Source organism: Triturus cristatus, chromosome 9 (assembly GCF_964204655.1).
Source record: "Triturus cristatus chromosome 9, aTriCri1.1, whole genome shotgun sequence".
In the NCBI taxonomy this organism is placed as follows: domain Eukaryota; kingdom Metazoa; phylum Chordata; class Amphibia; order Caudata; family Salamandridae; genus Triturus; species Triturus cristatus.
In genome coordinates, this window is record NC_140592.1 from 35,567,211 (window position 1) to 35,593,909 (window position 26,699).

Consider the following 26,699-nt stretch of genomic DNA (forward strand, 5'->3'; position numbering starts at 1 on the left):
GTGACCGGGCCCAACTTCTTCTTGTGGCACCGGACTGGGCTTGAAGAGTGTGGTATCCCAAGCTACTCAGTATGAGCGTGGATCCTCCGATCCGACTGCCTCTTCGGGAGGATCTTATGTCACAGCAACAGAGGACGGTCCTCCACCCCAAACCTGTCCAGCCTCCACCTCCTTGTGTGGAGATTGAGCGGCGACAGTTGATTCCATTTGACTTGCCTCCAGAAGTTTGTAATGTGATTCTGGCAGCCAGCCGTCCCATACGCCTGCCGGTGGAACAAATTTGTGACATGGTGCACAGCGAAAGCTGTGGACCCCCCCCTTTCTGCCCCTCTTTCTGAGGTCCTATTGTTCCTTCTCTCTTTGGCCTAGCAGTGCTCTGGGCTTTGTTAAGGGCTACCTCTCTGCTCTCTCAGCCTTTTTCAGACTGTTGTCCACAGATGTTTCAATGGCATTACTCACCTTTTTCCTCCTATTCCTTTTGTAATGCCTCACTGGGACGTGCACCTGGTTCTCACATACTTAATGTGTGCTCCCTTTGAGCCTCTTCATAACTGTCCTTTACGGATATTGACTTTGACAACTGTCTTCCTGGTGGCTATCACCTCCGCTAGGCGCGCAAGTGAACTCCAGGCTCTTTCATGCAAACCTCCTTTCCTGGCGGTTCATCCGGACAAGGTTGTGCTTTGGCCGCGTCCCTCCTTTTTACCAAAAGGAGTCACTGCCTTTCATCTGGGGCTAACTGTCACTCTGCCCACTTTCTTTCCGCCTCCGCACCCTTCCAGAGAGGAAGAGAGGCTCCACTGTCTGGACTCAAAACGTGAGCTTTCATTCTACCTCAGCCGCACACAACCATTCCAGGTGAATGACCAGCTCTTTGTTGGCTACGTGGGCGCCACGAAAGGCTGGGCTGTGCACAAACGGACTATCTCCCGCTGGGCTGTCCTGTGCATTAACGCCTGTTACTCTATGGCTAAAAAGGAACCTGTGTAAAGCTGCGCGCACATTCTACCAGGGCGACGGCAGCTACTACTGCGTTGGGACGCGGTATCCCCCTGCAGGACATCTGTCAGGCAGCCACTTGGGCCTCGCTGCATACTTTCACTAAGCACTATTGCCTTGACAGTCAAGTCCGGAGAGACGGCTTCTTTGGCCGTTCGGTTCTCTGTGACTTTCTGGTGTAATCTCACTTCGCAGGCCCACCACCGGGGTTGATATTGCTTGGGTATGTATTCCAAGGTAGGGAATCTATCACTAACGTGTCTCTTTCAGATGCATAAGTTACTCACTTGTTTAACGATATATCTGTAAGAGAGATTAGTTAGTGACAGATTCCTTACCGCCCGCCCATCCTCCCCGTTCTGCGAACTGTTCTCTAGGGTTCCGGTCATCCCTTTCAGGGTTCTAGTCTCTGGCATGGCTCTGCGTTCCTGGCGCGGAAAAGTCGTGTTCAGAACTGACGTCTTAGACGCGTGGGCGCGTCTAAGTTGCTCTGACGACATCATCTCGGCGGCTATGACGCCAGCGACGTACGCGGAGCCTCACGACGACGCCTACCAACGTGCAGGGGTACTACTGACACAAAACTTTCCGGATCCAGTCTGACGCCTGGGGATATTCTAAGGTAAGGAATCTATCACTAACTAATGTATTGTTACACAAGTAAGTAACTTGTGCATTTCTGTACTTTATCAGTATGCTACTTGTTCATTTGCCTTTTATCTGCTGTTATTTGTCTTGTTCACCACTTCTCTACTCATACACTTGTCAGCTGTATTTCTAAAGCAGATGCAAAAGTTAGATGAAAGGGGTGGGAAAACTAACAAGGCAACTCTGAATTTGATCTCAACCTCTTGATCAAGCCAAAGAAGTTGGTATAGGGTAGAAGCAAATTTATGAGTTTCCTCTCAATGTAGCATCAGTGTTTTCAACCTTTGAAGTCTCTCCAACATCCTTCTGGGAGACCCAGTTGCTGCATATCGCATTAATCCACCTTCCAAGAGGTGATGCTGGTTTAAGTGCCAGCTCTGTTACGATCTAGACATTTAAAGGCAAAAGATTAGTAGTTACAGTTTTGATTGTGTTGCTTTATCTGCACTGTCCTACTTATTTCTTCTAAAATGGTCCTTCAGGAAGAGTTAGCGAAAATGTTATAATGTAAGAGGTCTGTAGGTGATTAATGGGAAAGGATGTTCTTAAAATTGGAGCTGTTTTGTACAGTCAGACACTTTTATACACTCCTTATTTCATCACTGTAACCAGTGATTAGCATGTCTGACTCAAGGTATTTTTGAAATTTTAAAGAAAAGCGTGTAAAGGTATGCTGCATGTATTTCGAGAAGCATGTTCCCAGCAAGCTGCACGCATTAAAACACTGAGGATTAAGTGTACACGTCCCTCTAAATTGCTTGCTGTGTTTTTCGAATGCTACTTGGTAAAGTTGTTCACTTTGTTAACTTCAGAAGGATATTTGCATTCTAAATGCACTGGGGAATGATAGTGCGACATAGAATGGCTGACTGCCAAATAGTAATTAGAGGTGCATCTTTGTAACCACTATGTTGACATTATTTTGAGTATATTTATTGCCATTTGCCACCATAAGCCTCACACATCTGTAAGGCCTTTAGAATAAGTTTCAGAAATTTAGCAATCACCATACTTCTTAAGTCAACAATGCCTTTTTTGGAGCAGTTAATAGAACTGCTGATGCTGATTGTGCGAGATGCTGAAGGGATGCATTTGATTACCTAAGGCCCTACACACATACTGGGAATGACCTGCTCCAATGTGATATAGTTTTTATAATTCCTTAATCTGAATAGTCCAACCTACAAAGATATGTTGGACTGGCATGAACCAAAATCATTGTTTGAGTGAACGTATTCATTAAATTTCGAGTTACTTGTATTTTTGCCAAACTTTACATTTGATTTGATATATCTAATAAAATTGTTTAGAATTTTAATATTAATTTGTCTGGTTTTTTTCCCCCTGTCTTTTCTTCTTTGCCCTCCCATTTTATACTTTCATGTCTCATTCTATGTTCTGCGTCCTGTTGGTTTCTTACACTCTACTCTTTTGCTTTCTCTTGCTTATTCTCTCCTTGCCCCCAACTGCCTGCATCGCTATGTCCTCGTCCCTTGCCTTGTCTCTCCCTTTTGATTTGTTGAATTCTAAAGGTACTCTGTAAGCGTCTTCCAGCCTCCCTTCCAGGCTGGAAGGATGTCGCCAGAGCAGATATGTCGTCCCTTAACGCCAGAAAAAATGGAAAAGTCAGCGAAAGGCAGCTGTTGCACTCCGTCTGAAGATAAAGACCTACAGCACAGACCAGACCCATCGATGTTGCAGCCTACCCCTGAACATCATCCAGAGTCTGTGGAATGTGGCCCAATGGGATGCAAGACGCCTTCGGATCTCAATTCCTCTTTAAGTGCTGACTCTGGATTCTCTGAAAACTCCCAACCACGCGACTCTGGCTGTGAAAAAGAGACATCATATGAAAAAGCTGTAAAATTGGAAGGTAAATTCTCTTGATAATGATTTCTCTAATGTTTTTATGATTAGATGCCATCTTACTAACCTACTTGTTGCATATATTAGCACTTGAATAAGAATATCGACAGCCTCACGGCCATTTAAATTCCTCTGAATACAGTTGGTTGAAAATGGTGCAGGAAGGTATGGGATCTATAAAAATGAAAAGTATTTTGAAGCCCCAACAGTGTACACAGGCTAAATTGCTGAGTATAGTGTGAAATTTGTTTTGTGGGGAAAAAGATAGTGAGACAGTACTGATTGTGTTGTTAGCATTATTATCCTTCAAGCCAGCCAATATTTTTAAGTAGCCTTTCCTATAGTCTGCCCCCTTACGTGCCTACTGTATCCATAAATAAGATGAGTATATTTTTAGAGTAAATGGATTGTGTTGTGCCCAATAAAACAAAGTGTTATTCATCTCTGCTTAGGCAATTAAACACTGTTTAAGTGTCCTGTTCCTATGAACCCAAGCCAAAGGCACTAAACGAGGTAAAATTCTGTTATTAGCAGTTAACATTGATCCGGATATAGGCAGTACAAGTCTTCTCATAAAACCACAAGGTCAACATAAACTTCCCATGCCACACTTTACCTCTCCGCAGTTTCTCTCACTGGCAGACTGTTAAGCCAGCTGATCTAATCTGCTTCACATCCTTGCATAAAACATTCACTAAACTTCTAACTTAATAATAGTTGTTAATACTAGTATTCTAAGTCTTCTGATTGGCCTGGGCAGTTTTCAGATACCAAACATGGTGTTGATATTATTTCAAACTAGCTGTTTAGGTCTTTCATTTTGGAGGAGCCTTCAATAATCATATCAAATATTTCTGTTGTGATTTAAATTCAGTGTAAGATTAACCGGTAATCTGCATGCCCCCCCGTAGAGCAATTGGGGAGAAAAAGAACCCAAAGCAGTTGTAAATGTACTCCAGCTCCGACCTGGTTTGAGAAAATGGGGTTCTAATGAAGTACCCCCCTTCCCCCCCACACACATGTTTTGCCTGGCTTTTGGTGCAACTTTGACTGGCGAGTACTGGGTCCCTGCTGTCCCGGTTCCCAGTACCAATGTTCTTTCCCTAAAACTGTTCCACAATTAACCCTTAGGGTCCCCTGAAAGTCCCTAGTAAATGGTACCTGGGTACCTAGGGCGCACTGGGACTGAAGAGGGTCTCCTAGGGACCCCTCACCTAGGCCATGCAGTCTCCCACTGCAGCATGCCTGGCCTGGTGCAGACAAAACAAAGTCGACATGGCACACTGCCTGTGTGCCATGCTAACTGGCACTGCCTAGGTTATAGATAAGTCACCCGTCTAGCAGGCCCTCTTCAGTCCTAAGGCAGGGTGCTCTATTCCACAGGTTTGGGCATATATGCATGAGCAGAAATGTCCCTGCAATATTTTAAGTCCATTCTTAGATATTGTAAGTGCCAGTAAGCCACAGAGAGTACATGGGCTGGAAACTAGACAACTCAAGTTTCACGGCACAGTGATGGCTTCTCTGAACCAAGGAGTGTTTGGTATCAAATAACTCCTCTCAATAAACTCACATTTATCCCAATGTGGGATTTATTAAAACATGTACTCGGAGGTGCCCACTGTAAACCTACCAACCGTGGTTTGGGCACAGACTGGCTTTAGGCAACCTGCCACCTCCAGACATGTTTCTGGACCCCTGGCTCGAGAGCCTCTGCTCTTGGACCAAAAACAAATCACATCCTGGGCGGAGGTGTCACCCCTCCTCCCCCAGGATGGAGGAGAAAGGGGTGCTGCTCGAGAGAGAAACTTGAAAGGCCTGCTACCTTTGTAATGCAACCCCCAGCCTCTGCTGCTAGCAGATGGCAGCCCCTGGTTTGCACCCCTACTTTGGGCAGGAAAACCGTCTGGAAAACCTAGGAAGAATAGGTGGCGTGCCCACCTCTGCCTACTCCACCCCTAAGGTGAAGGAGGCGAGGTGAAGTACACCTTTCACTCCCCACCATTTTGAAGATGGGGTGACCCCTCCAAGCAGGGCTAGGACTATGCCCCCTCCTGGTAAGGTGCCTGACACTTCCTTAATACGCCTCTAAAGTTAGTATTTAGGTGAACACTGAAAGCAGATCCCTCCCGACCTAAGAAGAAGGACAAAAAAGATGTTGTGCAACGAAGCCTGAAAACTACTACTGCCTTGGCCCCAGCCCTATTGACCTGTCTCCAGCTTCAAAGAACTATTCAAAAATTGCACTAAGTCGACTTTTAAAAAATCTAAAGTATTTCCCCGGAAAAACGTGCTTGCCATTTTGCGAAGGTTTTGGTCTGAAAATAAAATTCAAACTTAAGCTTATTTTTATAAAATTGGAGTGGATCACCTTTTTGAGTCGTGTGTCCCTTATTAGTCAATGTGGTGCAATAAATATCTTACACTCCTCTGTGTTAGGCCTAAGGCTGCTTGCCCACAATACCACTAATAGAGCACTTTGGGTGTACTTTGAGCCCTGTACACGTTTGGGGAATCTCTTGACTCTGTGCACGGTATAAACAGTTAGTGGGGTCCCATATACAGGGCCAGCTTCCTACACCTGGTGTAAGTCCAGTGTTCGAGGCATGTGGGCTGCTGAATTCATATCTGTGCATAGATCGCCGCCTAGTGTTGGGTCCGGATGTTTGCACGTTGTTGTCCTGGAAGAGTCTTCGAAGTATCCCGAGATAGGTGACTCCTCCCCTGGACTACAGTGCGCATGGGCATCCTCTCCATCCTCAGATTGTTTTTTTCCGCCATTGGGTTCGGATGTGCTTATCTTGACTCAAGTTAGGAAAATCTAGTTTCAGGCCAAAAGGCCTTTAGTTTTCGACGGTACTGTTCCCGATCGGTATCGACAGTTTACAGACTAGTTTCGCGATTTTAACAACTTTTCGGATCCATTAAATCCGACCATCGACCGAACTTCGACGATGGAATCGAGGACCCCATTCAAGCGGTGTCCTGTTTGCCACGCCAAATACCCCCATATCGACGTCCACCCGGTGTGTAACAAATGCCTCTCACCGGATCATGACGAATCGAAATGCATGGCCTGTGCCCGATTCCGATCCAAGAAGACTCTACGGAATCGACGAGCCGCGCGACTGGAAGCGCAGCAAGCGGCACTGGCCCCGACCAACATCTTCAGCACCGAGGACGAAGATGTCGAAAGCGTGGAAAATATGCCCTCCAGCCCCACTTCCGAACACGGTTCCCGATCGGAAGATGTCGATGAAGAGCTTTTTCACAGGGAAGAAGCCGACGATGAGGTAGGAGACTACGATGAGGCCTTAGGGGCCGAAGAAGGTAGCTCCGGTGAGGAGCAAGGCCTACCCGTCCAAATGGAGGATATCCCAGTGAGTCAGTCGACGGCTCCGAAGGAGGGATCGCCTTCGGGCCTTACCCAAGACCAATCCCGCAGTTCCTCGGCCCCGCCCTCTGGCCCGGCCACGGACATTCAGCAAGAGCCATTGTTACCTAAAAAGACTGGTTTCCCTACCACGAAACCGAAACCAATCATCGCACCGGTTCAACAGAAACCGAAAGTGAAACTGACACTAGTCGGCTCGAGGACCACCACACCTTCGACGCCAGCCAAACCCGTCGGCTCCAACCGCACCAAACGGGACTTCGGTGCCGAACTCGCTGCAGCCGATGTCGGCGCCGACCCGAAAAGGAAATCCATCGGTACCGTCAAAGCGCCAAGGCCCCCGGCACCGAAGCAATCTGCACCAGCCATCAAGGTGAAAATGGCCACTGCATCGCTATCCACCTCGAAGGCAGCGACTAAGGTACATTCATCGACGCCGTCGTCGGCTCCTACCCCTCCTTGGCTCGATGACCCGGTGACTTCGAAGAAGTCCACACCTGCCTCTACGGAACCTATCGGCGCCAAAGAACCATCGGCGTTCCAGGTGCAACAAGTGGCAGCGTCCTTGCTACGCATCAGGGAAAAGGCAGCCCTCCAGACCTCGTCGGGCTCCGAACCGAAACTGGCACAGAAGGCACCTTCGGCACCGGCCAACATCACCTTTGGTCTGCCGCCATCCACGGCGCCGAAAATGTTCGAAATCAGAACCCGCGTTACACAGACAAGGTCCCCATCTACCGAACACTCGACTACTGGGACGTCGCCGTCCCACTTCATCGACGCCGACACCGGCAGGCTTATGCTCCGAAAGCGTAAGATCACTTCAGGGCACGCTTTGGACTCTTATAGGATCCCGCTAAAACAAAAAATGCCGGCGGAATCGGAACCAGTTCTTTATGAACGCCTCCACACCTCTTACACAGATCCATCATTCTCTCCAACGCACTCCGACACGGATGCAGTGGAGGACTACATGGGTGACGACGCCACCTACCCCGAAGACATGGACCCTGAGGGCCAGCAAGACCCTGATCAGGTCTGGGATGACCCCGTAGAGCCAGGTGCCGCTCTGGATACACAGGACACACAACTTTATGGCGCAAAAACGTCCCCCACAGAGGACACTGCCGCATTCAACGCCCTCATTGAACGTGCCGCAGCCAATCATGGAGTGCAACTCCACTCAGACACTATCGAGGATGATTTCTTGGTGGACACTTTTGCATCCTCCGAGAGGACTGTAAAAACTCTGCCCATGTTAAAAGGTGTCCTCAAGCCAGCAAAGGACATTTTCAAAGAAACCACCAGGGCACGGGTCATAAACTCCAGGATCGAGAAAAAATACAAACCCGCACCTGGGGACCCCACGTACATTAGGAGCCAGTTGCCTCTGGACTCCATTGTAGTTGCCAATGCTCGCAAACGGGCACACTCGCAGACAACTGGTGATGCTCCTCCCCCGGACAAAGAGTCCAAGGTTCTAGAAACCTCCGGCAAACGGATTGCAGCCCAGGCAGCAAACATATGGCGCATCGCCAATACACAGGCCCTCCTAGCTCGCTACGACCGTTCACACTATGACACGTTAGAGACCCTACTCCAACACCTGCCAGACGAGTACAAAGAGGCAGCGGAGCTCCTCATCAGGGAGGGACAACTGCTCACAAACGCATCCATCAAGTGTGCACTGGATGCCGCAGACACTGCTGCAAGGGCAATAAACAGTAGCGTCATGCTACGACGACACGCCTGGTTACGAATCTCCGGATTCAAACCTGAGGTCCAAAATAACATCCTCAATCAGCCGGTCAACCCCGACTACTTATTTGGACCGGAGGTTGACACCACCTTAGAAAAGATTAAAAAAAGACACGGACACTGCGAAGTCAATGGGGGCTCTGCAAACGCAGACATTTCGTAGTGGCTCCTTTCTTCGCCCCGGAAATAGAGGTGCAGGTAGAGGACAGGGGGCACAGCAAACCTACAATAAAGGGGGCACACAGGGTTCCTACGATAAAAACACCCGAGGTGGATATCGTGGCTCCAGCACCAATGGCAGAGGACGTGGTTACGGCAATACCAGGTCCTCCCCCAAGAACAAACAGTGACGCCCTCTCCCTTCCCCCCGACCACATAACACCTGTCGGGGGGAGACTCCAGCGGTTCCTGTCCACGTGGAATTCCATCACCACAGACAGGTGGGTCAAAGATGTTATCCAACACGGTTACTGTCTCGAATTAACCTCCACTCCACCCACCATACCGCCAAGGCACCGTCCTATGTCCTCAGAGCACTTAGCGTTATTACAGCAGGAGGTGCTAAGTATGCTGCAAAAAGGCGCAATAGAGGTCGTGCCCGTACACCAGCAGGGAACAGGGGTGGGGAGCTCATGTACTCAATTACACAGTGCAGGGACAACACAACAAAAGAAGATGCACATCAACCTTCTGGAACTGTTGGCAATCTTCCTAGCCATAAGGGCATTCAAAGTACACTTGTGCAACAAAGTCGTGTTGATCCGGACGGACAACATGACTGCCATGTACTACATACAGAAGCAGGGAGGAACACACTCTCCACAGTTGTCTCACCTGGCTCAGAGCATGTGGAAGTGGGCCATTCAGAGGAACATATTCCTCATGGCGGAACACCTCCCAGGCAAGGACAACCAGATGGCGGATCTGCTCAGCAGACACAGCCACCAAATGCACGAGTGGGAGTTACACCCATCAGTACTCCAACCGTACTTCCAGCAGTGGGGTCATCCAGAGATAGACCTATTCGCGACAAGCGAAAACGCAAAATGCCAAAGCTTTGCCGCCAGGTTCCCACATCCACAGTCGCAGGGCAATGCGAAATGGATGAACTGGTCCGGCAGATTTGCGTACGCTTTTCCCCCAGCGCCATTGATACCGCTGGTGGCACGCAAACTGCGACAGCACTCACTGACACTCATCCTGGTTGCTCCAACATGGGCACGCCAGCCATGGTACACAACCTTTCTGGAACTTTCTGTGGTGCCGCATCAAAGGCTGCGGATCAAACCCGCTCTTTTGACGCAGAACCATGGAGAAATTCAGCACCCAGATCCGCAACAGCTAAACCTGGCAATCTGGCTCCTGAAATCCTAGAGTTTGGCTACCTAAACCTGCCACCTGACTGTATGGAGATCATTAAGGAGGCCAGGAGACCCACTACCAGAGCTTGCTATGCAGCTAAATGGAAGAGGTTTGTCATTTATTGCAACAACAATGACATTAACCCGCTAGACGCATCCATTCAAAATATAATCTGTTACCTCTTACACCTATACCGATGCAATCTGGCATACACCTCAATACGTATCCATTTGACCGCAATAGCAGCCTATCTCCAGAACAGGCAGCACCTCTCTTTATTCAGAGTGCCTGCCATCAAAGCTTTCTTGGAGGGACTTAAACGAGTAATTCCCCCAAGACACCCACCAGCACCGGTGTGGAACCTCAACTTGGTCCTCACCCGACTGATGGGTCCACCCTTCGAACCTCTCCACTCATGTGAGATTCAATTCCTCACCTGGAAAGTAGCTTTCCTAGTGGCAATCACTTCGTTAAGAAGAGTTAATGAACTCCAGGCACTAACCATTCAAGAGCCATTCATACAGGTTCACGCAAACAGGGTCGTACTACGTACCAACCCCAAATTCATGCCCAAAGTAATATCGCAGTTCCACATGAATCAAACTATTGAACTGCCTGTTTTCTTTCAAAATCCACAGAATGTAGCAGAGAGAATGCTCCATACACTAGATGTAAAGAGAGCCCTCATGTACTATATAGACAGAACTAAGGTCTTTAGGAAGACGAAACAACTTTTTGTTGCCTTTTCTCCACAGCACAAGGGCAACGCCATTTCCAAAGCAGGTATAGCCAGATGGATCGTTAAATGTATTCAAATTTGCTATCAAAAGGCTAAACGCACATTAACGATTCCCCCACGAGCCCACTCAACACGTAAATTAGGGGCGTCCATGGCTTTCCTGGGAAACATTCCTTTACAGGAAATGTGTAGAGCAGCCACATGGTCCACTATACATACATTTACCAAACACTACTGTGTAGATGTACACTCAAAACAGCAGGCAGCTGTAGGACAGGCTGTTCTCAAAACTCTTTTTCAGACCGCTGCAGCTGGCACTGGTAGCCGCCGCTAATCGGAGGTACTGCTATGTATTCTATGCACAGATATGAATTCAGCAGCCCACATGCCTCGAACTGAATATGCTACTTACCAGTATGCATCTGTTCTTGGCATGTAGGGCTGCTGACATTCATATCGCCCACCCTCCTCCCCGGCGCCTGTAGCAGCTGCAGCTCTCAGAATTACACCATAGCATGGTCATCACTTTCTGTATCTACTCCATCACTGCCACAATGGAGAAAAACAATCTGAGGATGGAGAGGATGCCCATGCGCACTGTAGTCCAGGGGAGGAGTCACCTATCTCGGGATACTTCGAAGACTCTTCCAGGACAACAACGTGCAAACATCCGGACCCAACACTAGGCGGCGATCTATGCACAGATATGAATGTCAGCAGCCCTACATGCCAAGAACAGATGCATACTGGTAAGTAGCATATTCAACCACACACAGCCATCCACTGGTACTCCACCACCCTCGCATAGAAAATAATAGCCATAGGGACTAAATAAACTCTCAATAAGACCTAATGCTCAAATAAATTAACCTCTTAAGACTCTATAAGTTTCATCACATGTTCCTACGCTTAGTCTAATCCATACCAAATTTGCATATATGCTTCCAGCAATTGGTATTTGACTGCGTTTAGTTAGTGTATTTAACTAAATTATAGTATGCCAAGCCATTCGGCTTTCCCCACATACCTTACAAAGCTGTTGGGTCTGCAGCTAGACATCAACTCTTTGGCATGTCCCCTCTGCAGCTAGTTCTGGTGTGTGAGCTCTCTTCACCTACAGTGATCCTCAATGGAGAGTGGAGGTTTAGTCCTGTGCAGCTCTTATATTGCTTCCTCTTAGCACTACCGATGTCTATTTTGCAGAAGTAGATGAAGGCAATCAGATGTTGCTATTACTGCTTCCTTTTAAGTTAGATCCTACACCGCATGATGGCCTAGTGGTTGTAATCTCAACACCTAGTTCTGCGGCTTTCAGAAAGAGGAAAGTTATTTGATAGAGAATTCTAGTCACAGATTTCGTACTTAGAATATTCTGCGTCGTCCGTGCTGCAAGTGATGTGTACGGTGTCCATATCGGCACCACCTCAGTGCGCTGACGTCAGTACTTTTCTTTCTGCACCAGTCCTGGTCAATCCGGATAAGGGCTACCCCCAGTCACCTTTTAACTGACCTTTTTTTAGACCTTTTGTCAAAGATTTCTTGAGAATGTCTCCTGGTGTGCAGGATGTCCAGCAGAAAGGAAGGTTCTAAACCATGTGGCGCCTCTCACTGACAGATGTTACCCAGCTCCTGCTCCATTGCCTATGCCCCGGGCGCCCAACGGCAGCACCGCGTCCATCATTCCCTTCTCCAATACAGAGCTAGACCAGCGTCATCAGATGCTGCACCAACTGTGGGGGGCAGGATCCCCATATCGTAGCAAGTGCATATGACAGGCCTGGATTGGTTTATGAGTGGAAGGGGTCTGCTAAACCTTATGCATACCAGACATTAGAAGAACCCAGTTAAAACTGGTATGAGAACCTGCGGATACCTGTGGACTGGACTTCTCCCCAGACACTGGCCTGGTCTTTCCCCCTACCGTTGCTACAGAGGAGGGTGCCTCATTCGCAGTTGTGGTGCGGAGGGCGGCTGAGGTCCTAGACTTTATGCTACCCTCAGTGGCAGTTAAGACAAACGTCTTGACGAAGGTGCCTTAGTTGGGAGTTGCCCCTATCGTGCCATTACTTCCATTCAATAAAGCCTTTAGCAAAGTCCTACTTGGGACCTGATCTTTGGTGTCAAGGCTTCTTGGGTCGTCAGGAATCTAACTTCAGGGTCTGGGGATGCCACCTAAATACTAGATTTAGAGGCGTTACAGGGGAGTGACCGATAGGGACCAATGGGTTCCTTACCTCGGGCGTCTACACCCTCTATTATTCTACCCTCCTGTGGGTGGGGGGCATAGTTCTAGCCGATTGGATAAGTCTCGCCATATTGAAGATGGTGGGCACTGAAAAATGTGCTTCACTCCGCCTCCAGCACCTGAGGGGTGGAGTTGGCAAAGGGGGCACACCTCCTATTCACTTGGTTGTCCCTTCGGTTCTTCAGCCAGAAGTGGGGGTTCGAAGCGAGGGCTGCCATCTGCTGCTAGCAGCAGAGGCTGGGGTCGTATTATAAAGGCGGCAAGGCCTTTAAAGCTTCCCTTTCAAGCGCTGTGCCTGCCTGGTAGAGGATGTGTGACACCTCTGCCCAGGATGGACTTAGTTTCTGGCTTCAGAGAGCAAGGGATCTCGGCCCAGGGTCCAGAAAAATGTCTGGTGGTGGCTGGCTGCCCTAAGACAGTCAGAGACCAAACTAGGGTTGGTAGGTTTTCAGGGGCGCCTCTGAGGTGCCCTCTGAGTACATGTTTTAATAAATCCAACACTAGCATGATTGTGGGTTTATTAAGAGGAGTTGTTTAGTACCAAACACTCCTGGGTTCAGTGAAGCCATCAAGGTGCGGGAGAACATGAGTTGTCAAGTTTCCACCCCTTGCACACACTATGGCTTCCCTGACTCCTACAATATTAAGAATAGATTTAAATATTGTAGCTGTGTAAGTACTCATGCAGATATGCCCATGCATGAGATAAAGTGCACCCTGGCTTAGGGCTTGTACAGCCTGCTAGAAGGTTAACTTACCCATACCTTAGGCAGTGTTGTTTTGACATGGCACACAGTCAGTGTGCTTTGTTGACTTTCTCGTTTTTGTCTGCACCAAGGCATGCAGGCATGGCCTTGATGATGGGTCCCTAGGGGACCCTCTTCAGTCTCAGTGCCCTAGGTACCTGGGGTACCATTTACCAGGGACTTACATGGGTTCTGAAGTTGTGCCAATTGTGGTACAGTTTTAGAAAAGGGATTCTGGAACAGGGGACCTTGTGCACTTTCAATCGAAACCACATCATGTTTTAGGCACAAATTAGGGGGCTAACATTGTCAGGAGGCCGTTTCTCACACCCTTGGATATGGCCAACCTTCTGAATTCCCTAGGGATCACTATCAATGTACTGAAGTCACACCTGACTCCCTCTCAGACGCTCCCTTTTATTGGAGCTGTTCTGGACACTGTGCAGTTTCGAGCTTGTCCTCCTGACCAGCGAGTCAAGAATATTCAGGCTATGATCCTGATGTTTCAGTCTCTATCCTGGATTGCCGTGAGTCTGAGGCTGCCAGCCTCATGGCCTCCTACATCCTGCTAATGACACATGATTATTGACATATGTCAACTCTGCAGTGGAACCTGAAATTCCAGTGGGCGCTGCCTCAGGAGAATTTGGAAGGAACTACAGAGGACCTGCAATTGTGGTTAATGAACCATGATTGGGTCAAAGGCAGACCCCTCTCCCTTCTCTAACCAGATCACACAGTAGTGACAGATGCATCACTTCTGGGATGGGGTGGCCAGCTGGGAGAGCTGGAGATCGGAGAACTCTGGTCTCTAGCAGGTTCCAGATGATGATGCACATGGTTTTCTTAAAGGACATCCTATAGTCTCCGGTATCGGTTCCATCCTTGAACCACTATCAAAATTTGCGGATGCTTTCCTACGGCAATTATTACCTAATTCCTCCCTTTTATTAACCCCCATTTTTATCCTTTACCAACTAGGAGCACGAATAAACTCATTTACGCTCACTAGCTAGGTAATTTTTTAATTTAAACCCACACCACTCCCCTCTCACTGCACTACACATAGTCTTCACTAAATAGTGCTCCTACGTAACTGTCGCAAGTCGCAGCACGCCCCAAGCAGTAGATGCTTGGGATGGCCCCAATGATGAAGCATGTCACCTAGGGGACTCAAGAAAAGTATGTTCGAGGCATATGAGCTGCAGATTTAGGTGCGTCTTACTCACTAAGTAGACCCCTCCCTTCCCATCTAGCTAGGTTCTCGGATCCCTGATGTCGGATCTTTTTTCGCATCCGCAAGATCCCACCATTGTTCCCGCCATTTGGCAGCCATGGTCGGTTTCTTACTCGTGTTAGTAGGTGAGGTTGAGCCCCAAAATTCAAAGTTCCTTTGCTCCCTTAATGATGAACCCCATGCTAAACCCTTATCCACCATCAGTTCCTTCCTTCCTGGGGTGAGCTGAAAAGGGTCCCCAAAGAGGAGCTCAGCCAACAGTTCTGGGAGTGTGCACCACTCTCACGCCGTGCTAGCTGTACCCCAGTCGTTCAGATTTTTAAACATTAGTTATCCTGTGCAAAAAATGAGCTCCTGCTTCCGTGTGTACCAGGACGACTCATCAGTGTGGTGGAAACGGACCTGGAAGTATTTATTCAATAGATTGTAACCCCCAACTAAAGGAAATTGTTGAAAGGAAATACTCTTTTAGAAAGTTTGAAACAATTAGGTTTGGCCAGAAAAAATATCAAACCAAACACAAAGGATTTCTCGTAGGAGGTTGTGTAAAACCTTCAGTGCGTGGAAATAAAACTTTTTGGGGTCAGAGTTGGGCAAAGAAATGTAAATGCTTAGGGTGGTTTTCATTCATTGGGCATCCGCCCTTTACACTAGAAACACCTCTGTAGTATGCATGCACCATAAGATCGATTTAGTCCAGGGCATTCAAATGGTTACACTTAATCTGCCACTCTACTGCAGGTTGCTTTAGAGATGAACTGGTCTTTTGTGTTAGGGGTGTCACCATAGGGCAGTCCTATTCTGTTTCAGAGTGGATTCATAACTCAAGCTTGTGCATGGCACTTATTTTGGTATCATGCGGGGAATCAAGCCTAAAATTGGTCACAGCTGTGGGCAGTGATTTCTAAACCAGTTGGTGTTGTGCGTGCCCTCACCTGAGCATTACCAAGCTGGCATGCAGTGCTTGGTGTCTGCTTGAGAGGGCACCTGCTCATTTCGGAGGCATGCTCTGGTCTTGTTCCACAGTTCACTTGGCACTTCAGTTTCCCTGAGATGGCCTGCAGGGGTTGCTACACACTTATAATACTGGTAAAGCATCTGGTCGTGTCAGGTTTCCTTGTTTTTGCAGACTGGGACCTGATGGTATTGTGTCTTGCCCTGAGATTTTTTAGTATTATTCTAAATCTTGGCAAAGACCACAGATAGAGAGGAGCAGAAATTCATTTTTTCTTCTAGACCTGAAATTTCTTTTGGAAGCTATGACTAAAATCTTTGGAAAGGTGAGTTTGCAATTTATGGAGGATTGGTTAAAAAAAAAATCATAACTTCCTGACGCTGACTTTGGACTGGGTCTGATTATCTCTGTACAATGATTAAGTTTATATATAGTAACAGAAACCCCATGTTTCCTTAATGACATGGTATAGCATGAGACAGGCCTTAGGAACTCGATGTGTGCAGAACCCAACATCTTAAAGTTGTATAAATAACATTACTAAACAAAGAACATGGTGTGTGATATTCAAGTACATTCGGTCTGTGCATTTGTGAGACCGCACATAATCAGGAACCTTCATTTGCTACAGTTTGGCGTCATTTATTCGTTGGCTGTGTAGGATGTTTCATTTACTACTATTTGGCCTCTTCTGTTCTGAATGCAAAGCGCATTCGTTTAGCCTAGGTGTGTTAGTCAAGCCATCTTGTTTCTTACGTACCCTAACCAGTGTGCATTTTGTGTCTTCTACTTCTTATGAAAGAGATGTGGTGGGGGTGAGCAACTATATATAACATGCATCCTAAAACCGATGGATTTTTATTTTGGTTCATTATTTAGTATGTAATGTATTCATTTGTTTTGACAATCCTGCATTGAAGCACTATACTTGAAGGTTTAGTTGTGCTGCAGTTATTTGTTTGTTTTATATCACTTTTAACCATAAAGACTCTGCTTTGTTATTATGCTCCTTACCGACCTATTATGTATTTGGCCTTTTTCTTTGTAAGTGATTGGAGTAATGCTAATTAGACGTTTATTCATTTGTTTCTGAAAGCAGAGTGGTTGTTCTATTATTTTTGGGCTTTTGTTATATCACTACCATACCCTTGTTTTTACCTGCATTTTGGTTTTGTGTGCAAATGTTTTATGGATCCGAAATAAGCTGTATTTATAGACTCAGTCATTTGGCAGTGAGGTTTTAGAACTATCTCATATGTCTGATCTCCTCCATGTCCTGCGTCGTGAGCTTGTATGTGGTCTTAGGTGGTTACAAGCCAACAGGGGCTCTAGGCCTCGAGATGAGAGAACCAGGCTATAAATGGCGCAGAGCTTCAGAGAGCTAGGTTTTCAGCCCAACAGACTTGCAGAGCTAAGGGAACAGAGAGTTGTGTGTTGGGACTTTGCACATGGCCTGTGGTATTAAGGTTTGAATTGGGGCCAGTGGTGGAAAATTGTAGTCGTGGAGTTACCGGCAGAGAGATGCTGCAGAACATGTACAGGAAGATTAACTGTCCATTATATGGTGCAGGTCCCTTAGGAAGGAGCTTCACAGACTGGCACATGGTGCAGGCCTTCAGGCTAAAGCGTTCCCCATCTGGAACATGGCACACACGAGGTGTCTGAAGGTCTATGGTGGGGAGGTCTAAAGGTCAGATGGACGACTGATGTAGCAGGGCTGTACACAAGACAACGAACAAGCCGTTATAAGGTGTAGAACCACAGGAGGAGAAGTCTACATGCTGGAGGATTGTGCTGGGCTTTGTCCTGGAGAGTTACTTACTTGGTTCATGGCATCATACAGGAAGATGAATGGGCTGGGCGTGGCTTGAGGTCTCTGACTGGGTGTTCATCTCCCAGTAGTCAACAAAGTGTTCACAGCATTACCAATAGCTCTGCACACTTTGTATAGGTTCTTGAAGGGCATATAGGTGAAGCCTTCAGAAAAGAAGTCCCAGGGGTTACTGAAGGGTGGAAGGTTTCCCACAGGGAAGTTTTCAGAAAGTACATTTGGAAAAATGTTTTTTTCGTTTGTGTGATGCACTTGCAGCTGCAATTTCTGTAACCCATCCTCGGGCAACCATTCATGTGGCGTGCAGTTGCAGTCATTTTGTGCATGGGACTGGCATTGCAAATACATACAGGGATTATTTTGCTGCCCATGTCACCAGTTGGCCCTGGCAAGTGGTGCAGATCTTCTGATTGCAGTGTTGTGAATCCAGCCAGATACTATAGGCCCTTACCAACTCTGGGTGTAGAGACTAAACATGGAGTTGCACAACAAATTTGTTTGAACGACCGGTAGAGTTTTGACAGGCTACATGATAGAGGCCACTCTCTGGAGTGCAACAGCTCTTTTAGTGGCTAAGAAAATAGAGGTGTATTACTTAAGATTGTGTTACATTTTTGCAAGTTGAATGCACTAGTCGTGTCTCCGCTGCGCCTCATCTTAAACCCTGGCATTCGAAAGAACAGAAAAAGAAACAGCAATTAAATCGGGGATGCGAAAAAGATCCGAAGATAGAAAAGCCAGTGATTTATTTCAGGCTTGTGTGCCTTCGTGAAGCTTGAAACGGTACCAGGACATTGTGGATCCCTGAGATCTGCCTTAATTCTGTTGTTGCTGTGAATGTCATGGACTCTCCAGGGGATGTCTGCTCATTAAGTAAAGTAGACTAAAGTGGACTAAGCGGGCTACTTAGAGCACTTAGCTGCGGCTCCCTTGTTCAGGGTGTCTTCATGAAAGAACAAAAAAAATCAATCCTAGGCGACAGACTGGAAACGAAGCCATGTAGCACATTTATTATTCATCTAAAAAAAGACCAAAAGGACCAAAAATAAAGCCAATTTGTCCGCTTGTGTCACAGGGCCCCTGGGCGGGAACAAAAACACTATTTGAGGATATTGATTATCACCTTCCAGGATCCATGGAAATGATTTGAGGCACTTACCAGAATACCAGCAACATTGGCTTCTTCTGATGTCTCAAAGTGAGCATGTGAACTTTTTTCTATAAAGCGTTTTCACATCCTGTGCATCCATGCGTTTTTAAAGTGCCTCTGTGTATTTTAAAGAACCATAATATTTCACAAAGAGGAAAAATTGATAAAGTGTGACAGTGATTTTCACAGAAGGGCAATACCTGTTTAGTAGCAACGTTTTTTAAAAAGCTATTGGCAAATTCACAACATTTTGGTTTCCAAGAATTCATATACCTGAACAGGTAACTGCAAAATGTGACAATAAGAACACAACACAAATCCAGAGCATTATGTTCGAGGCAAATGAGCTGTAGATCACACACTGTGCATAGATCGCCATCTGGTGTTGGGTCCAGATGTTTGTACTTTGTTGTTGTCCTGGAAAGTCTTTGGAAGTCACAGGATTGGTGGCTCCTCCTTTGGACAATAGTGCGCATGGGCATCGACTCCATCGTCAGATTGTTTTTTCCGCCATCGGGCTCGGATGTGTTCATCGCGCTCCAGTTCGGTGTCGTTACCGATCATCTTTTCGCCGCGAAATCCTCACCCATACTTCAGTATTGTTTCGATCGCGTTCCCCTTCGACACGCATCTCTCCGGACCTTCAGATCTTCGATTCCGATCGTCGACGCAGGCCTTTGGGCCTCGCTGCGCCATTGGGCCTTCGGCTCATGAAAAGGACTCCCTTTAAAAAGTGTCCTAAATGTGGATCCAAGTTTCCACATGCAGATCTTCATGAGGTGTGTAACCTCTGCATTTGACCCGAGCACGAGGCAAAAGACTATACAGCTTGTGCCTCTTTCCGCCCCAAGAAGATGATCTGGGACCATCGAGCTCGAAGAACAATGGCTCGATCTTTGACATCCATTCCCGACGACCTCTTCCAGGAAGGCATCAATGTACCGGAGAAGGAGCAGATCCAACACAGCACCGTCCGCTCCTCTAAAGCAGACTACTCAGTCGAAAAAATCACTCCGGGCAGAGGGTCGTAAGTACTGACGTCGACCCCTCCCCACCCCCCTTCCCAAAAAGGCTTCGGTCACACCTTCGCCTTCGGGCCTACGTGCACACCGGGACAAAACATCTCACGCCCCACCTTCGGGCTCGGCAAAGAAGCCAACACAAAATTTGCCTTCAGGCCACTCTGGATAGAGCCAGCCTGCCGTCGGTGCCGAAACTCCATCCCCGGCACCGAAAAAGAAACCAATGCCTACCTCCGCATCGACGCCTTTGGTGCCGAAACCCACTGGCACTGACTCCCCGGCTCCGAAAAAATGCTAAGCACCGAGCAAACACCCGGCTCCAAAAACCTTGGCTTCACAGCCTTCGGAGCACAGGCCTATGGATCAGAAAAAACAGTTGGTACCAAAACCACTATCTGAATCGAAGAAAATTCCCGATTCCAGGCCTAAAGAGCACAAAACGACTCCAAAACCCGACACACAGACAATCGGTCCCCAAAAAGTCGTCACTGAAAGTACACACGTCAGTGAAGGAGCTTTTTCGAGCAGATTCCACCCAAAAAAACACTTCAAAAAGACCCTAATACAGGTCAACTCATACTTAGTCCTTCAAAGAAACGCAAAATGAACAAACCGGTGCCAGCTCCACTTCCTTCGAAAAAGAGGGAGACATTGCTACTTCTCCCTTAAGGATTCCTTCTCCTCCTCCCCCTCCACACCACACTCCTATGCCATATTCACCTCCCTCACCATCTTTTCCACCGCCAGATGATGATTACACCTCTGACGACATGGGGGATGATCACCCTTTACAGGAACCCAGTCCTCCTGGTGCCCCCAAAGATCCATTGGAGGATTATGACACACCAGATGTCCCAGACACACCTCAGGACGACATCTACCCATCTAGGCCATCCTCTCCTGAGGACACTATAGGGTTCCCTCAACTTATACACAGTGCAGCAGAATGCCACAGGGTAAACCTACATACAGACCGTATAGAGGAAGATTTTCTCATGGACACTTTCAAACCATCCCAAAGGTCCAGTGCCATTCTCCCCATGTTAAAAGGGGTAATCAAACACGCACCTGAAGTGTTTAAGGATCCTGTACAAAGCTGCCCCATCTGACTCTGTTTATATTAAAGGGCAAATGCCCTTAGATTCCTTAGTGGTCTCCAACGCCAGGAAAAGGGCCAATTCGCAAACCACAGGAGGTGCCCCACCTCCTGATAAAGAATCAAAACTGCTAGACACATCTGGTAAAAGAACAGCTTCCCGAACAGCTAACATGTGAAGGATTGCCAACACACAGGCTTTGCTCGCAAGATATGATAGGGCACACTACAACAAGCTAGAGACCCTACTACAACACCTTCCAGATCAATACAAGACACGAGCTAATGATCTCATCCAGGAAGGCAAGGTCATAACAAACACCTCTATTCGTTGTGCTTTCGATGCTGCAGACACAGCATCCCGGGCTATTAACACCAGCGTCTTTTTACGCAGACATGCATGGCTACGCATTTCCGGCTTCAAGCGGATGTCCAAACCACTATACTAAAACAACTGTGAAGTTGGCCTGGTATATGCTGTTCACTAGTTCTAGTGACCACCTTGTACCATGCCAAGCAACCCTTATGGTGTGGTTGTAAGTCAACCTTTTTGGACTAGCTGCCCTAGTGGTAGCGTAGGCTAAGCAGTCTTTGAGGCTAAACTCGTGAAGCGTGTTAAGCAAACTGTTTTACCAATAGTAACCCCCTTTTATACCAATGAAAGGACACCACACAGATATATATTCAAAATATATATGTATTTATTTCTCAAAGTAACCCCTAGTCTCTTTATGAGCACAGGAGCACAAATCGTTAAACAAGATTATCACAGAATACACAGAAGTTGCACTTTATATGGATAGGCCCTGGTGGCCACTCGAACCATATACTAAAATAGTGGTATAAGTACCACGAACAGAAAAGGGAAAAGGCCTAGGGCCTCTAGAATCGCTGGGCCTACAAGGAGCTAACGTCAGTTAGTGACCAGGAGGTCCACGGGTGGCGTGTGCAGAGCAAATAGTCACACGCGTGCTCCCATAGGTTTCAATGGGTGCGTAAAAAGTACAAAGTTACTGCAAAAGGAATCTTCCGGATGACCTAGGAACTTAAGATTTGGAACACAGGCACTAGAGATGTAATACTACACTTGGGCACAGGAGTGCCAGCTTTACCTCACCCACAGGAAGCGGGTGCATAGGCCTCGAAGTGCGTCGGGTTTCTTCTATCGGTTCCGTGGGGCCTGTAGACAAAAGTGCTGCAGGCGGTCGGTCGGGAAGAGATGCAGGGGATCCAAGAGTGGATCGGAGATGTTGAAGACCTGTAAGCAGAGGGGACAGTGTTCACAGTCACTAGCCAGTGACCAGCGTGGCACCAGGTGGGTACCAGGCGATGTCGGGTGCAAACAGGAAGGAAGGTGTAGCTTGACTCTGCAGCCACGTGGGCCCTGAAGGTCGACGACGTCCAGGAGTCGAGTCACGAGCTGTCCCACGCAGGCTCTCGCTGTCGGCGGTGTCGGCGACTTGATCGAAGCAAACAAGCCTTGGCAAAAGCAATTGTTGTAGGCAAGGAGATAAGCTGATGGTTCTGACCAGCAAGGTCAGAGGAACTGCTCCTTTGGAGGGGAGCAAGGGCCAGTCTGGAGCAACCAGACCAGCGGTGTTTGTCGTAGATTTCGTCGCCAAGATGGCCACTAGCCAGTGGGCCAGCAACCGGTTAGGCGCGTCGAGTGGCAAAATGCAGAAGGGCCCCACGCAGATCGTGGAGATGCTGGAGGGCTCACCTTTGGTGCAGATGCTGCTCGAGGGTTGGGCTTCTCAGGACCCAAAGCACAACTTGGAGGGAGCCTCGGTTGTTGCACTGGTCAGCTTGTCGTAGTCGTTTCAAGATGGCTGGCTCCACGTGTCTCGGTGCCTCCACGGGTCTCCTCTTTGCAGGGACTGTGGATCGGGCGGTGAGAGGTCTGGAGGTCCAGGTCTTGTCAGTCTCTGGGCTCGGGCTCCGGCGGGAGGCGGCGGCAAAGCAGACGTTGATTCGCTGGATGGTGCTTGCGTTAGCAAGGTGGTCACTCCCTGACCACAGGGGAGATTGGCTTCAGTCCTCTGTGCAGCAGAGCGTCGAAGTTCCCGTCTTCTTCTTAGTTTTAAGTTGATTCCAGGATGTCTGAAGTCTTAGGACACAGCTCCTACCTTTAAGCGGATTCTAGGGGCCGGACTACCTGCTAGGTCCCTCCCTAAGGGTGGGACCAGGAAGGGGGGTGGTTACACCCCCAATCCTTTGTCCAGCTCGCCCCAGGCCCGGGACTGGTGTGCCCCAGGACCGGTTTGAACTGGCATATGCCCCGAGGCTCCTTGTGAGCCACAGGCATGTCTGGTTTCTTTCAAGCCCTACCTGACCAATACACAAAATCCTGTCTGGGGTGGTGCACGCACCTCCCCTGGCAGGAAACCCTTTGTCCACACCTCCCAAGCTGGAAGGACTCCCAGCAGCAGGAGGGCAGACTTGTGTCTGTGGTGGCAGCATCCATTTTGTGGAGCTGAGGCTATGTCTGATTTTACCCGGGTTTCAGGTACTGTACATGTCGTGTCCCTCTAGAAGGGTGGAATGCTAACCCCGTCGCCAGAATTGGCGAGGGGTTAGTATTCCAATTCGTATGACACCTTACTCGACATGTTTTGATAAAGCCAAACCAAAGATAGCATTTAACCGCGAGGTTCATAATGCACTTAAGAGTATATGGTATGACGATATCTGGAAACAGTAGAAGGAAGTTGTTCCGACCACTGCAGACAGGCTCAGCTCATGCCAGAGCACCATCTCACATGGAACCAAGCACTCTGCCTTCAGGATTGTTAAGGCCTGCCATAGGAGTGACTTATAGGTTACCAGGTGTCCCATTTAAGGTTAGGTATAGGTATACTACACCTAAGTAAGAGGTGATTACACCAACTTACCCCAGCTGAGTGATCAGCCAGTTGTGTCAAATTGTTAGGCCAAGCCTGGGGTGGCATAATACATGCTGCAGCCCTTGGCAGGCCTTGGGTACACCAATGCCCTGGGTACCTAGTGTACACTGGTACAGGGGCTGACAGGGTGATCCAACCAATTGGGTATGTACCTAGGGTACATGGAGTCCATTTTAAAGAGAGAGCAGATGGGCTGAGGTCCTGAATGGCAGGATCTCAGGCCAACTAAGTCGAAAAACCAGCTAGACACTAGGCAAAAATTTGGGGGTAACCATAGTCAGATATCCACCTTCCTACACAACCCCCCCCCCAAACGAAGGGAGATAAGGCTGACCTTGACCAGGTAAGCCTATATTGCCCAAGTGGCCATATAAGGAGGAACCAGCACTGGCATGGTTACCCCCTGTCTCGTGGTCCACTAAGCAATCCCTCACCCTAAGGGTATCAGAGGGTCTCCACCATAGGGAATCTCTACCTTTGGCGTGTCTTGGCAAAGTAAAAAGCTGGTGTTGAGATGGAGTACTGAAGTGAGTGTCCTCAAAGTGAGGCCTCAGCTTCCTCCAATCATCCTTCACCATGGATGCCTTTCTTTCCTTAACTGAGTTGCACTGTGCTCTCAGGGTCAGCCTCTGGCTACCTAAAGCTGGAGGCTGGGTCCCTTTTGTGGGCTTACTGGAGGGACAGGTCAGGTTTGGGGCCCTAAGGTCCCAGGTTTGCCTGTGCCCAACAGAATCCCTCTGGGGGAGGTCCCTAACTACCTGTAAAGGAGATCCCTCAGGAATGTTTTTACCCATCACCTGACTAGGGCTACTAGCCAGGCAATCCTCATTCTTTTGATGGGGGGGTTCTTGTGGACAGGGGCCCTCTGGGGGTCCACTGGCCTCCCTGACCTCTGCAGCCCTGGGCTGACTGAGGCAGGGTAGAGAGAGGCAGGCTACCTGCACCAGACTGGGTCCCACCTTGGAAGGGGCCACTGACATCAGAGGCTCTGCCAGGCCAGGCCTGGCTACCTCTGGGGCAGTTCCTTCACAAGGGGTGAGGTCAGATCCCTGAGGAGGCTGACCTTTTCCTAATGTCTGGGGAGAGGGAGACTTTTCTTCCTCCCCACTACTCTCAGTTTGTGTGGAGTGATCCATTGTTTCAGGCTTCACTACACCTATGTCAGTCTGAGTATAGGCTGAGACCATTACAGCCTTGCCAACCTTTTCAGGGGGGCACTCAGTTTGTGTTTGAGCTGTGACTGTCACAGCTCTGCCAGTCTCTACAGGGAAGTCTGTCTGTGCCTGGGCGGTGGCTACCACTGCCCTTCCAACCTTTTCAGGGAGGAAATCTATTTGGACAGGGGTTGTGAATGGCACAACCCCCCTACCCTTTTGTGACAGGCCTACCATTTTAGAATGGGTGTCTTGTTCAACTCCAGCCCAAGCTGAGAGTTCTAAGTCATTCCCCAGTAAGCAGTCTACAGGCAAGGTTGGGGACACTGCCACCCTTTTAGGGCCAGTGACACCTCCCCAGCTGAGACATACCTCTGCCATGGGATGACTGTTCTGTTTGCCATCAATGTTGGTCACCTGGTAGGAGAAACCAGGCAAAAGCTGCTCAGAGGGAACTAGCCAATGGGCCACCATTGTGATGCTAGCTCCAGTGTCTCTGTAGGCCTCAGCTTTTGTACCATTGATGTAGGGCTCCTGTCTGTACCTGCCCAAAGTGTTGGGACAGGCAGTGAAGTTGGCAAACCCCATGCCACCATCACAGACAAGAGTGGTTGCTGTAGGGGAATTGGCTAAGCCAGGGTCCCCCTGTGTTCCCCAAGTAAACCCACCCAGATTTCTTGGGGCACTCCCACCACCTGGGGGATTACTGCTGACAGTAATAGGTGGTGTGACAGGAGTAATTGGAGGAACAGTTTTGTTTTTAGCCCTTGGGCAACCGCTGTCAGTTTTCCAATGCCCAGGAGTTTTACACTCATGGCAGTAGGGCTTTTTAGCTGTGGTAGAGGAGGGAGCTTGGGACCCACCACCCTGTGTGGAGTTTTGGGGCCCTGAGGAAGGTTTCTCTTTTTCTTTATCCCCACCCTTCTCTTGAGGCTTGGTGGTATCTTTCTTTTGGTCACCACCCTGGTTTTTAGGCCTGATCCTGGTCCTGACCCATTTATCTGCCCTCTTTCCCAATTCTTGGGGAGAGGTCAAATCTGAGTCTACCAGGTGTTGATGGAGAAGCTGGTTTTGACAATTACTTAAAATCTGCTCTCTCATCATCAAATTGTACAATCCTGTATAATCAGACACCTTACTTCCCAGCAACCAACCCTCCAAAGCCTTAGTGGCACATTCCACATATTCAGACCAGTCCTGAGTCTGTGTCTTCTGGGTGTTTCTGAACATTAACCTGTACTGTTCAGTGGTTAAGCCTAACCCATCAACTAGGACACTCTTCAGGACTCTGTAATTTCTGACATCCTCTTCTCTAACAGTGAGGAGTCTATCTCTGCCTCTCCCCTCAAAGGAGAGCCATAAGATTGCTGCCCACTGGTCTTCAGGAACCTGCTGCACTTTGCAGGCTCTCTCAAGAGCAGTCATCCATTTGTGGATGTCATCCCCACTTTTGTAGGGGGGCACAATCTTGGACAGGTTCCTATTGTCAAAGACCCTATCTTTGTCCCTAGGGACATTGCTGCCACCAGTGGGTATAGACCCACTCTCTCTATGCTGCCTAGCCTTGCTCAGTTTCTCTTCCATCAGGGCTACT

The 26,699-nt window shown here is 48.3% G+C and overlaps 1 protein-coding gene across 9 annotated transcripts in view; it reads left to right on the forward strand.

Moving 5' to 3' along the window:
• Positions 1-26,699, forward strand: part of USP19 (ubiquitin specific peptidase 19) — a 638,025-nt gene that overhangs the window by 478,189 nt on the left and 133,137 nt on the right. For all 9 annotated transcript variants that reach the window (XM_085624327.1, XM_085624331.1, XM_085624330.1 and 6 more), the window contains one exon: positions 3,180-3,520. In XM_085624327.1, the coding sequence (XP_085480453.1) occupies positions 3,180-3,520 (341 nt within the window). The remainder of the gene's footprint in view (positions 1-3,179; positions 3,521-26,699) is intronic.